This window comes from Equus caballus, chromosome 20 (assembly GCF_041296265.1).
Source record: "Equus caballus isolate H_3958 breed thoroughbred chromosome 20, TB-T2T, whole genome shotgun sequence".
Taxonomy (NCBI): domain Eukaryota; kingdom Metazoa; phylum Chordata; class Mammalia; order Perissodactyla; family Equidae; genus Equus; species Equus caballus.
Window position 1 is genome coordinate 30,301,324 of NC_091703.1, and position 13,388 is coordinate 30,314,711.

The 13,388-nt window shown below is 35.5% G+C and overlaps 1 protein-coding gene across 2 annotated transcripts; it reads right to left on the bottom strand.

Annotated features, from left to right (window-relative positions):
• Nucleotides 1-9,008: 9,008 nt before the first annotated feature.
• OR2N1Q (olfactory receptor family 2 subfamily N member 1Q) lies at nt 9,009-13,042 on the bottom strand. Of its 2 annotated transcripts, XM_070243988.1 has the most exons (2): nt 12,895-13,042; nt 9,009-9,966 (listed from the first exon to the last, which is right to left on the bottom strand). In XM_070243988.1, the coding sequence occupies exon 2, from the start codon at nt 9,945-9,947 to the stop codon at nt 9,009-9,011; it is 939 nt and encodes a 312-aa protein (XP_070100089.1). In that variant the 5' UTR covers nt 9,948-9,966; nt 12,895-13,042.
• Between the last annotated feature and the right edge of the window lie 346 nt (nt 13,043-13,388).

The following is a 13,388-nucleotide window of genomic DNA, read 5'->3' on the forward strand; positions in this document are numbered from 1 at the left end:
AGGCAGCAACTTGTTGAATCTTGTTCTTTGAGCCATCTCACCACTCTGTGTCTTTTTATTGGAGAATTCAATCCTTTTACATTTAGAGTGATTATTGATGTATGATGGCCTAATGCTGTCAGTATATCACTCATTTTCAGGTTTGCCTTTGTTTCTCGTCCTGTGTGTTTTGGTCTACCCATTGAATTATGTAGTTTTTTATGATGTGTTTCTTTGTTTTATCCTTATTTGTTTTTTGTGTCTTTGTTCTGCTTTTTAGTTTAGTGGTACCCTGAAGTTTATATTCAGAATTCCATGTATAAGATAGTCCATTTTCTGATGGCCTCTTATTTCTTTAGTCTAAACCAATTCAGTCCCTTTCCTCCTCCCCTCCTAAGTTGTTTTTCTCAAATCTTATTCCAACTTGTGTTGTGAGTTTGTGGTTAAAGTGACAAGATTGTCTTTGTTTTTGGTGTTTCCCTTCCCTTTAGCCTAATGCTATAGTTGAATATTTGCTATCCTATTCTGATTCTGTCTAACTATTTATCTCCTTACTCTGTGTTTTGTGGCCCCTTTCTCCCTTTTGTTCTTTTTTCAGGTATGAGGACCTTCTTGAGGATTTCTTGTAGTCAGGGTCTCATGGCTACAAAATCCCTTAACTTTTGTTTGTCTGGGAAAGATTTAATTTCTCCCTCATATCTGGAGGATATTTTTGCTGGATAGAGTATTCTTGGCTGAAGATTCTTGTCTTTTAAAGTTTTGAATGTGTCATTCCATTCTCTCCTAGCTTGTAAGGTTTCTGCAGAGAACTCTGCTGAAAGCCTTATAGGGGTTCCTTTGTAGGTTATTTTCTTCTGCCTTGCTACCCTGAGTATTCTTTCTTTGTCATTCATTTTTTTCAGTTTTACTACTGTATACCTTGCAGTAGGTCTTTTTACATTGACAAATCTAGGAGATCTGGAAGCTTTTTTCACACATATTTCCCTCTCTTTCCCTAGATTTTGGAAGTTCTCTGCTATTATTCCTTTGAACACACTTTCTGCTCCATTCTCCTTCTCTTCACCTTTTTGAATACCTATAATTCTTATGTTGCATTTCCTCATAGGGTCAGTTATTTCTCAGAGACTTTCTTCACTTCTTTTTAGTCTTAGTTCTCTCTTCTCCTCCGTCTGTAGCATTTCAACATGTCTATCTTCGTTTACGCTAATGATGTCCACTCAAGTATTCAAGGAATCCGTAGTTTGTTTTATCTCTTCCATTGTGTCTTTCATCTCTAATATTTCTGATTGATTCTCCTTTATAGTTTCAATCTCTTTTGTGAAGTAGCTCCTGAACTCGTTGAACTGTTTCTCTACATTCTCTTTTACCTCGTTGAGTTTTTTGATCATAGCTATTTTGAATTCATTGTCATTTAGCTTACATATTTCTTGTCCTCAGGACTGAGTTCCTGGTTCTTGTCATTTTCTCTCTGGTCTGGAGATTTGATGTAGTGTCTGATGTTGGAATGTCGGTTCTTTCTCATTCTGATATTGTTCAGTTGCAGTTACAGCCTATTGCCACTGGGTGGGGGTCGAGAGCCACGTATTCTGAGCCCTCCACCTTCAGCAGAGATGGCATAGAGCAGGTCTGGGGAGGGATGCTTTCTCCTGCATGCAGTCCGGAGTTTCTCAATCAGCTCTCCCTATCTGGTCTCCTGGGGCCTTGGCGTGGTAAGGTCACACCCCACAGAAGCTTTAGCTCTGTTAGAGGGCTTCTTTCTAGGCCATAAGGGCCCTAGGGAGTCCTGGGTGATCCCACAGATGCATGACCTCTCCCCCACTACTTCCTTCATGGATCCTCCCATGGCAGTGACGGCAGACTTTAGGGGAGGGAGTGAAGATCTCTCTTACTCTATACCAGCTCCTCTGATGGCAGCTCCAGCCTTTCTGCCCTCTGTCATGTGGCTGCGTGTCTCTCTGAGGCTTTTGTGTTCTTAGGATGTCTTCTGTTGGAATATGGTTGCCCCTTTTTGTTGTATGTTGGAGGGGAAAGAGCCCCATGCAAATTCACTCTGCCATGATCCTGACATCACTCCTTCAACATCATGTTTTGAAGAGACTTCCTTTCTCCACTGTATGTTCTTGGCTCATTTGTTGAAAATTAGCTGTTCGTAAATGTGTCGATTTATTTCTCAAGGAGCATGAGACCTTCAGCTTTGCTCTTTTTTCTCAGGATCTCTTTGGCTATTTGAGGTCCTTTGTTGTTCCACGTAAGTTTTAGGATTCTTTGCTCTATTTCTGTGAAAAATATTTTGGGAATTTTGATAGAGATTGTGTTGAATCTGCAGCTTGCTTCAGGTAATATGGATATTTTAACTGTGTTAATTCTTCCAATCCATGAACATGAAATGTATTTCCATTTTACTGTGTCTTCTTTAATTTCTTTGAACAATGTCTTTTAGTTTTCAGTGTGCAGGTCATTCACCTCCTTGGTTAAATTTCTTCCTAGGCTTTTTATTCTTATTGTTGCTCTTCTAAATGGATTACATTCTTGATTTCTCTTTCTGTATTTTTTTCTTAATGTATAGAAACCCAAATGACTTTTATGTTGATTTTGTACCTTGCAACTCTACTCTATTCATTTATTACTTCTAATAATTTTTTGTTAGGTTTTTTAAGGTTTTCTCTATATAAAATCAAGTCATTGGCAAATTGTGACAAATACCTTTATTTCTTTTTCTTACCTAATTGCTCTCACTAGGACTTCCAATACACTGTTGAGTAAGAGTGGTGAGAGTGATCATCCTTGTGTTGTTCCTGCTCTTAGAGCGATAGCTTCCAGACTTTTACCATTGAGTATAATGTTACATAATAACTATGTACTAATGAAGATTTTAATGTGCATAGATGAGCAGTCAAGATTAATTCTTAATAGCCTCATTAATATGACTTTTCAAATGTACCCTTTCTCCTAAGACTCACTTAGTAAGCTCAGTTAGATTCAGTCATTAGTTTGTACTATTTCTTTCAAGATAGTTTCTGATGGAATGTAGAGAAAGATGCCTAGATGACTTCCTGCACTTAAGAAATAGCAATCTGAGATAATGAATCCCCTGAGAGTAGAAGGATCTCAGCTCTCAATGGTGTGGTTAACTATTCTATTTGCTCAATAGAAAAATACTGGGATAATAACAAGAAATTTCAGAAGCAAATTTTAAAGTAGTTTTCCTGACAAAGCATTTCGACACTCTTCCCTTCATTGCTCATTTGGCTCCTTACTCCTCCTCATTATCCCAATAGTGAGAACACATATACATAAAGAACCTTACATCTGAGACTTATAGGTGATTTTCATAAGTACTGTTATTTCACTGGAGAACTCTCCTGGGGGAAGATAATTACAAACTCTGAGAGCTAGAAGTATGTGCAGAAACTACTGTTCTCCAACCTTCAACTTCCCAGTATTGATTCTTAAAATATTTATCATATAATATACTAATATATTATATGCTTAAACCTTTTAACCTATAATATCATAAAATCATGTAAAGTTATTGGATTTCTTTAATGTCTCCAAAGAAAGAAATATTATAAAACTTTTAAAAATCATGCTTTTAGTCCTCTTTTGTAAAACCATTTTATTTTGTCTGTTTTCAGTTGAAGTCCCTTTCTTCTTGTAGATGATTAACAAAACATTTATTTACATGTTTCTTGGAATTTGACTCATTTTTTAGAGTACTTTTAAATTTCTGTTCCATAAGCTACTTTTCTTGATATTAATGTCCTTGATAAAATCAACACCTCCTATTCAGTCCTCTAGACTTAAAACATTACCATTAACTTTGGCTTGTCTCTTTCCCAAAGGAATCACATCCAATAAACTTCCAAGTCAACCTCTTTCATTAATGTTTCACACTGTTTTCTTCTTCTATGTTTGATTTCTCCTATCCTAGTGAAGAACCTCATTATCTGTTCCATAGGTTGTTGCAGTAATCTTAACTAGTCAAATTTCCAGTGTTTTCTTATTTCAAATAATTTTTCACTTTGCTAAATGTAGTCTTATTAAATGGAGAGTTCTTGCATAAGACTTAAAGTCCTGTAACATTTCTTCATCCATAGAAATACACAATCTTTAATATTATCCTTGCTTCTGGTCTCTGGGTCTTGTTCAATATATATCTGCCTGTCAATATTACATATATACTGCCCTATGAAATTTTAAGCTTGAAAGACGTTGAATTACTCATCATTTTGATGGATAATCTTAAATGTCCATCATTTTTGCAAAGGCTTTGCTATAGGGTGGAAAAAAACATGGATTTTTGGTAATTGAAAGGCTTTCAAATTCCAGTTATGAAATAAACTACTGGCACTCAAGAATTAATGTGTGTGAGTTCAATTGTCCATTAACTGTGGAAAGTATCTGCCTTGCAGGGTTACTGAAGATTAAATACGAAGGGTCTAGTGAATACACATTCACAAACTGATAGCAGCTTTTCAATATTTGTGAGTTCTCCTTCTTAAACATCTCCTTGAAGATGGTGTTCCTCTGATCAGTGATATATTCCTGTATTCTCCTACTAAATATTCCAGTTTTTGCACCTGCTCCTGGAAAATAGATTTAATTCTTCTTCTTTTTTTTTACATTTAATTAATTTTCTTCCTCTGTTCTCAATTCATGTTCTTTTTATAAAACTTTATTGCTATATACTATATACAAAAAGTTGCACATATTTAATCTGTATATTTTGATGAGGTCATACATATGCACATGTCCATGATATCATCACCACAAACAAGGTAATAAGCATATCCATCACCTCCAAAAGACTTCTTGTGCTCCCTGCTTTTTTTGTGATAAGAATACTTAGCATGAGTTTGTGCACTTAAAAACTTGTTAAGAGAGAAGAAGCACATTACTGAAGGTGCCTTTTAGCACTTATTGAATTCTGTTTTATAATTAATTTTAAAGAAGGCCTTAGAGAGGTGGAAAATTGGAGGTGATATTATTGAAAGCAAAAATAAACAAATATGCAGAAGAGACAAAATGCAGAAGAGTTTAGGAAATGGAAGTATTCGGTACATATTGTGGGTGGCCTAGGAGGTGATGGTGGTTTTCGGGGAGGTGCACAATGTGGTGGTTGACAAGGAAGAGTAATGAGAAATATATTTAGAGACCCCTTAATGCAGTGGATTTACTTTCTTACTGTGTGAAAAAGAGTGAAACCTTAGTTTCACTTGATAATAAAAGTGAAATCTTGGGCCATCCCCAGTGGCCTAGTGGTTCAGTTTGGCACGCTCCACTTGAGAAGCTCAGGTTCTGTTCCTGGATGCAGACTTACACTAATCGTCTCTCAGTGGCCATACTGTGGTGGCAACTCACATACAAAAAGAACATAGGCAGTGGATGTTAGCTCAGGGTAAATCTTCCTCAGCAAAAAACAAAGAAAGATGAAATCTTAATATATATATATTCCTTAACTCTCTATGTTAAATAATTAAACTCTGTATGTACCATGCTGGAGTCCAGCCCTGGCAGAGTCCAGGTTCCCATGGGAGAGATGGCGTCAGCAAAAGTGTAAGTGCTAGACGTGAGACTCGATGCAGTTGCAAGCAAGTCCACTTTATTTCGGGGACAGGGTACACTTATATAGGAAAAGATCACACGAGGTGCTCTAACTATTGTCGTCATGGGAACAGTAGGTGAGGGGCAGTGCGTGACTAAAGGTGATAATCAAAGGTGGTTATCTACATACCAGATGTGCAGCATACATATCGATTGTTTAGGAAGAGGTTACATAGTTTCAGGGTCTTCAAAGAAGATAGGAGGACAGCGAGTATATAAATTAACGGAATATAGACCCCCTCATCCTTGGGGGTTGCTGTTTGTTCTTTGAGATATGTTTATTGCTAGTTCTGCCTGTTTTTACAAGGCTTCCAGGACAGAGGGAAGACGTTAATCAGTAATAGGCTTTAGAAAGGAGGACAAAGGACTCTGCTTAAAGAATTATGTTCCCTGGAGAAGTGCCTTGCACGATTCTCCTTCCATTGCCAGACCTTGTCACAATACAATGGCAGCTAGATTGGGGGAATGCTTCCCACAGTACCAGGCACTGAGACATCAAGATCAATAGTTAAAAACTGACACACCAGAAAGGGTTAGCATTTTTTTCCTTTTCACATTATGCCAATATTAATGAACATAGAGACTTTAGTTTTATGTAGAATACATTCTTAAGTGATTAACTTTTCAATGCACATTTAGGTTTCTTTCTTTTTGTGAGGAAGATTCACCCTGAGCTAACATGTATTGCCAATCTTCCACTTTTTGCTGAAGAAGATCTAGCCCTGAGCTACCATATACGCCCATCTTCCTCTATTTTGTATGTGGGGTGCTGCCACAGCATGGCTTGATGAGTGGTGCATAGATCCACACCAGGGATCCAAAAACTGCGAACGCCAGGCCACTAAAGTGGAGTGCATGAACTTAACCACTAGCTACCAGGCCAGACCCTTAGTTTTCATTTTGTGTTTAAGATTACTGTATAAATACTTTTGCTCAGGTAAAAATTTCATCATTTAATCAAAATGTGCTGTTGTTTTGAAAATAAACAACAATCAGATATAATATCAGATTGAGATTAATATCAGATTAAGACAGTAGTTATCCATTTTTCTATCTAGAGTCTGCTTCTCAGACGAAGTCTGACATACTTTCCCCATTCCATATATCTAACCCTTGTCCACCCCACTCTCATGGCCCATTGGCCTCTGGGACTCCTCTAAGGCACTGAAATTCTGAGCATCACAATTTGAAAAGATATTGCACTTGTATTAGTCATAAGGCATTTGTTAAACTAGAATCCTGATTTGCATTTATTTTGATCATCTCCCTTGGAGCAAGATACACTTAGCGCTTTGTAGTTATTATGCTATGCAGATCTGTGGATATCTCTAGTGTGGAGAAAATCATTGTTAAACTTTTTTGATATCTGTCTTAAAGACTTTCCCAAATGCATGTCTGCATTTTTGTTATCTTTAGAACTAGGGGTTAAAATGCTTTGCTGTTGTCCATTTGTTCTTAAGGAAGAGGTCACATATTTGGAAAAAAAATTTTTGATTACCTTCTTTAAAGGCAACCTGAAGTTTTCTCATGCTTTATATCAAGGGTAGAACACACTTTCCCCTTCAAATATAATAAACAAAGCTTCTCAATGGTTAATGAAGGTATCCTTCATGCTGGAATATACTGAACGTATATGACCTGAAATTGTGAAGTCATATACTACAAATAAAACAGTTCTATAACTTCCTGCTACCACTAATCTTAGTATTCTTGATCCTGAGGTTTTTGTATATAATTCACTTAGGAAGTCCTAATTTTTTAGAGCCTAAATGTTATTCACACTTCTGAAATGTGTAACCTTTAAAGGCTTAGAAGGAAGTATACACATTACTGAGTCCAGGAAAGAGCATAATTTAAGAAAGCAGCCAGAACAACTTTAGCCAGTCTACAGTCTGTAGCTGAGATTTTGACACAATATTGCTGGTTTTGCCCCCCAAACTGAAAATTACTATATTTCTCTGCCTGCAAGACTAAGTTAGATGAAGAATATCTTAACAATGATCAACAAAAATGATCAGAGATATTATTTACATCACAGAGATTTTATTGTCATGATTCTTTGTGTGTGTGTGTGAGTAAAAATTAAAAACATTTTCCGGCAATCAGCCAGCAATTAGCCAAATTTTAAACTTACTTAGAATTTTTCCAAAGTAAATATACTTAAGTCCATCTGACTCAAGAACTGGACCAGCACCTGATGCTCTACTATTTTTCAGAGTGAATCTGGGTTTTAGTTGACTCTTGCTCAATATAACATACAATTCTCCTTGAAATAATTCCATTGATCATGCCAGAAGACATGCCAGGAAAGCACAAATGACATCTTGTTTTCCTTACAATTGTGCATTTCTTTACTACACAATGCCATGTTGATTTCTCGCAATATTAATTTACACCAAGTAACAATAAAGAACCATTAATTTGCTCCCCAAGATTGTAACTAATTTTATGAAAACTTTTTAAGTTTTAGGTGTGAATCCTAGAAGTAAGTTCAGTGCTTTTAACTTTTCATGATACAGATTCTGAGCTTCATTTTCATCCAAGATTTACATCAACCAAAAGATACTCATATTGTTTGTTGAGATAATCAAATTGCTTTCCTATCCAGAAATACAAATGATTCCCCTCTCATATTGATTCTACAATTTCAAAAGGCATTTCTGGCTTTTTCAGTTAGGCACAGAAATATTTCCAGATTTTGGCTCATTATTAATATCCTTTCTTTATTCTTTCACTGAAACAGAAGGCTCTCATTTATGATAAAGGAATGTTAAGAAACTTATCCACACGTTTTGTCCCTATATTTTATTCATTTTAATATTTAAAGACAAATTAATTAAATTATGAAACACTGAACATTTGTTCATTAAACAAGAGTAACAATGAATATTTTATGAAGAAATAGACTCTACATAAATTGAGGTTGATAAACTTACGAGATCATGGTTGTTCTAAAATATAGAGTGCCTCATACTGGATATTCATTGCAGCCATGCTGTCCACTTAGACATGGGCCACTCATTCAGAGAATGATGAAGTGTTTCTCAGGTGACACTGTGATAGGAAGTCCACTAATAAATGGTTGCCATGTTATTTTATGAAAATTTGCTTGAACTCATGAACTTATATTATAATTTATATTATTACTTCTTTTGTTACTATTTAATGCAGTTACTAAATTCAGTATACCAACCAGCATAGAAATATTTTAAATATATTTGCAGAAACAGAGTGCACTTACTAGTGAATCTGAGCCCAGTATCATCCTTAACTAACACCATTATAAAGAATATGAGAAACGTGAGTTATTTTGCATGAAGAACACCTAGCATGAGATTTTGGGAAATAGGAGACAAGAATGAGTTACTAGAGAAATCCCAATAAACCTACTCTTATTGTTAAATAATTTCATTTGACATCCACTATCACTTTGAAGTGAAAATGCTCCTCACCAGTTTGCCCAGTGCCCCCTTTACATCCTTATTCCGCAGGGTGTAGATGAAAGGGTTGAGTGTAGGAGTCACCACTCCATAGAAGAGAGCCATGAACTTGGGCTGGTCCCTTGAGATGGAGGAGGGGGGCTGAAGGTACATGCTAATGGCTGGACCATAAAATAAGAAAACGACAATGAGATGGGAGGAACAGGTCCCAAAGGCTTTTATCCTTCCCTCAGAAGATTTAATTTTGAATACAGCATGTCCAATACAAGCATAGGAAATAAGAATTAAACATAGCGGAACAGCTAACATAAAAATGCATACCACCGACAGTGTGAATTCATTAGCACCCTTTTCACCACAGGCATTCTTTATTAGAACAGGAATCTCACACAACAAGTGATCCAGGGTATTGAGACCACACAGTGGTAACTGCAATGTAACAGTGGCCTCGGAGACAGCGTAGATCATTCCGCACAGCCACACAGTGGACACTGATAGGATACAGACACGCTGATTCATGACGAGGGTGTAGTGTAGAGGCTTGCAGATGGCCACATAGCGATCAAAAGACATGATAGCCAGAAGCAGACATTCTGTGCCCCCCATTATGTGGAAGAAATAAAGTTGAGCTGCACACCCCACATAACTTATTGTCTTCTTAGCGCTTCCCAGGTTAAACAGCATCTGAGGGACAATGCTTGTGGTATAGCACATGTCCAAAAAGGAGAGGTTAGTGAGGAAGAAATACATGGGGCTGTGCAGACGGGGGTCTAGCTTGGTCACCAGAATGATGGCTATGTTTCCCATCATGGCCATGGGGTATGTTATAAGAAGAATAACGAATAGAGGAAGCTCTAGCCAAGGACGGTCAGCAAAGCCCAGTAGAATAAACTCTTCAGGATGGCTTTTGTTAATTAGTGCCATAATCTTCAATTTGTTTCACCTATAGTAGGGAAATGGAAGAAAAGGTGGAAAGAGTTATGAGAAATGACACAGCATAACTATGCATTGGCCATCCAGTCATAGAATATGGATTACAGTAACTTGCGGGGGAAATGGTAAAAAGGATGTGACACCAGGTGACTTAATTTCCCTTTATGACGCTACATAATAAAGGCAATTACCTTAAACAAGTAGCCTAACCATTCTGAAACTGAATTTTACTCTTCTGTGTAATAAGTATAACAATAAGTATTTCCTGGGTTATAGTTATGATTAAATGACAGGTAGAAACAAATTTGTTTTGGAAACTCCAAAGCAATGGTTTGCAAGGCGTGCCTAGCATAAAAATCAGCTGAGGAGGCTGTTAAAATGCAGTTTATTGGTTCCTATTTCCAGGTGTCTGATACTGTAGATGTGGCGTGGGGCCAGGAATCAGATGTTTGGTTTTCAGAAATGCTGCTGCAAGGCATTACTGAAACATTAAAAAGAGTAAAACTATTGAGTATCCATAGTAGAAGGAGGAATACAAAACCTGGAGCTCTAAGAATCAAGATAACCTTGGCAAGATCCATTACATTTAGCTGAATTATTACATCATCTCCATGGGGAGTAAGAAGGATGGTTTTAGAAAAAACCATCTCAATAATTTGGACTTGATCAAGAAATTTAAACACTTTCTCATCAGTTTCTGGAGTTTAAACTAGGAGATCTGATGTTTTCTCAAACTCAAACTCAAACTGAGCATTTGATTTTTTATGTTAAATTTTAATTTATCTATCTTTTATTAATTTCTCTTTATTGAGTGAGTGTATCATTTTTTTTACATAAGAGTTTGGACAGTTATTAGTAATTCACTTGATTGTATGTAGCTACACATACATCTTTTAACCCTAGAGAACTGGTTTAGGAGAAAAGTCGATATTGCTATTTAGGACCAGAAGCTTATTCATACCCACAAATTATTTTAGATATTTAAAACATGTATATATATATACATATATATATATATATATATATAAGCTCTGAGATACATTGTAACAACAAAATCAGCTAGCTGTAAAGCGTATTTTGAGAAAGATTAATTAGGTAATGTTTTCTGTTTATACTTTATTTTTACTTTAGTACTGTGGTATCTTTCATGAAATTTATAATCTTCTGTAAAATGAGGGATATTCAGAAGGGAAGTTAAGATGGTGCATCCCAGTGACCAAATTCTGTGTTACCCAATCAGTCAATTAGCAGTTAAAGGGTAACATTAATTTTGTAGGGTTGCAAGACATAGTTTCCACATTCTCTATTCATTAAATCCTCAAAGGCATCTTGTGAGGTGTCACATCAAGCTACTCAGGGGTAAGATGTGAATGTTGTCCTTTGATTACATGATATCCCTAGGTCAGAAGTGTGCAATACAATAATAAGATAGTAATAATTCCAACTAATCCTTAATGAGTACTGTGCGACAAACATTACAGCAAGAATTCATACCCATTAATCATTTGATATCCATCCCCAGACCCTATAAAACAGGTAATTCTAGTTTCTATATTTTAAGACATTGTTAATCATTCATTTCTACTGTCTGCTAATAACTAAGGAAGTTCTAAAGATCAAAAATCAGTCAGTTCCTTAAATAAGGTAGTGAGATAATGAGATTATAAATTCAGAGTTTAGAGATTCAAAGAAAGCATCAGTGCTGTAGGGATGTTTCCTGAATGAATGTGTTCCCTATACCTTAATCGACTTTGACATTATTCAGAATCTTACATGAGCACATTGAATTTGGGAGGATAGATTGGCATAAGTTTTTTTCAGGTGAAAATTCTATGTTTAGATGAGATACGAAATAAAAACATATGCATTAATTTGATTGCTACAATAAATATTCTAAAAATTGCAATCTACTCATATTATTAAATAACTGACACAAAAGATATGTATTATTTATACATATAACATCATTATACTCACCTTTTAGATTTTTTCACTATGAAATATTTTTCAGTTTTTTAAAGAGTAATTTAAATCTGATTCTTCATGAATTTCTCCCTAGTTAATTCTATCTAACTCTAATGACAGTGATCAGTCAAGTATGTTTTCTGTAATTTTATTAAATTTTATAAATGTATTATTTATGATTTTGTGCATCTTATTCACCTTACTAAGGGTAATTTTGTTTGTGAATGGTGATCAGCCCGGGAGGCTCTTTCATTTCTCTATTTCCCTAGATACACTTCTGCAGGTGTGCTTAATCAATGTGATTTACAATGAATGTATATTTAATAGCTATAATTCTGTCCTTCTCATGATGTTTCAATACTTCTAGCTCTTTGATCCCAGGACTTTTGGGTTTTTTTACTTGCAGTGATTTCTCATTACTATTTCTATTTATCCGTGATCCATTTATCCATGAATGTTAAAATCACTTTAATAAAATGCCAAACTCTATTCCTTTGGACATTTCTACTGTATCTCCACTCACATTTTCATTCTATGTGTATCTCATTTATATATCGTTTTCATCATGCAAAGTATTTTATTAAAAAGTTATTTTTATCTGACATCAAAATATTCAGATGAGACACGTGGGTAAGTTGTCTATCACGTTTCGACCATGTATTAAAAAAACTTCACGTGACTGAATGAAAGCTTCACACTTCATTCAAATATTTTTCATCTTTCTTATATAGTATTTACTGAAATTTATAGGCTTTTAAGGTTGGTTTAAATATGAACCAAAGAGATTGATTATAAAAAGAGAAATGTAGTTGCTTTGTATAGCCACAGAATTAGGTACTTCCAAAGTTTATAAAACGCTCCCTGAAATGAAATGCTCTGTGCTTTTTCTATGTATATTAGGAACTATGATGTATACACATTCCACCTTCCCCTAAGAATGTGCGGCTTTTAGAACAAGGATCTTCTTACTCACCTTATTTTGATAAATATCATTCAATAAAAAGGAATGAAGGATTACACATGAAGTTTTCAAGTTTTCAAAGAAGGACAGAGAACTGTAGCACACAGATGAATATTTAAGAATTATCTTCAGAAGTGTGAGTTTTTCATTTGATATAATGCTGCCAGAGAGAAAAAAGCATGAGTTAGGAAGACTATGGTAGATAATATCACGAATGCTTTGTAGATGTTCTATTTGTATTATGTTCCTGAGACTCCTGGGTGCTGTTTCAAACAGGCCATTTATGCTTACCCCAGATGAGTTAGCTGAGCAAGTTCCTTGGGACAGAGTTCTCTATGGACATGCTTCTAATTGCAATTAGTTACCTAGTGACTTGAGGTTGGTAGCAAGTCTCTTCTGTTAGATTTGCCTTAAAATAGACTCATTTGAGTTTCTAACACACTGGACACTAATTTTAAATAGAATACAATTAGAGTAAACCTAATTTCAACAAATGAATCTGGCGA

What these genes read in the sequence shown, in the direction of transcription:
- OR2N1Q (XM_070243988.1), bottom strand. Translation starts at nt 9,947, where the DNA reads ATGGCACTAATTAACAAAAGCCATCCTGAAGAGTTTATTCTACTGGGC.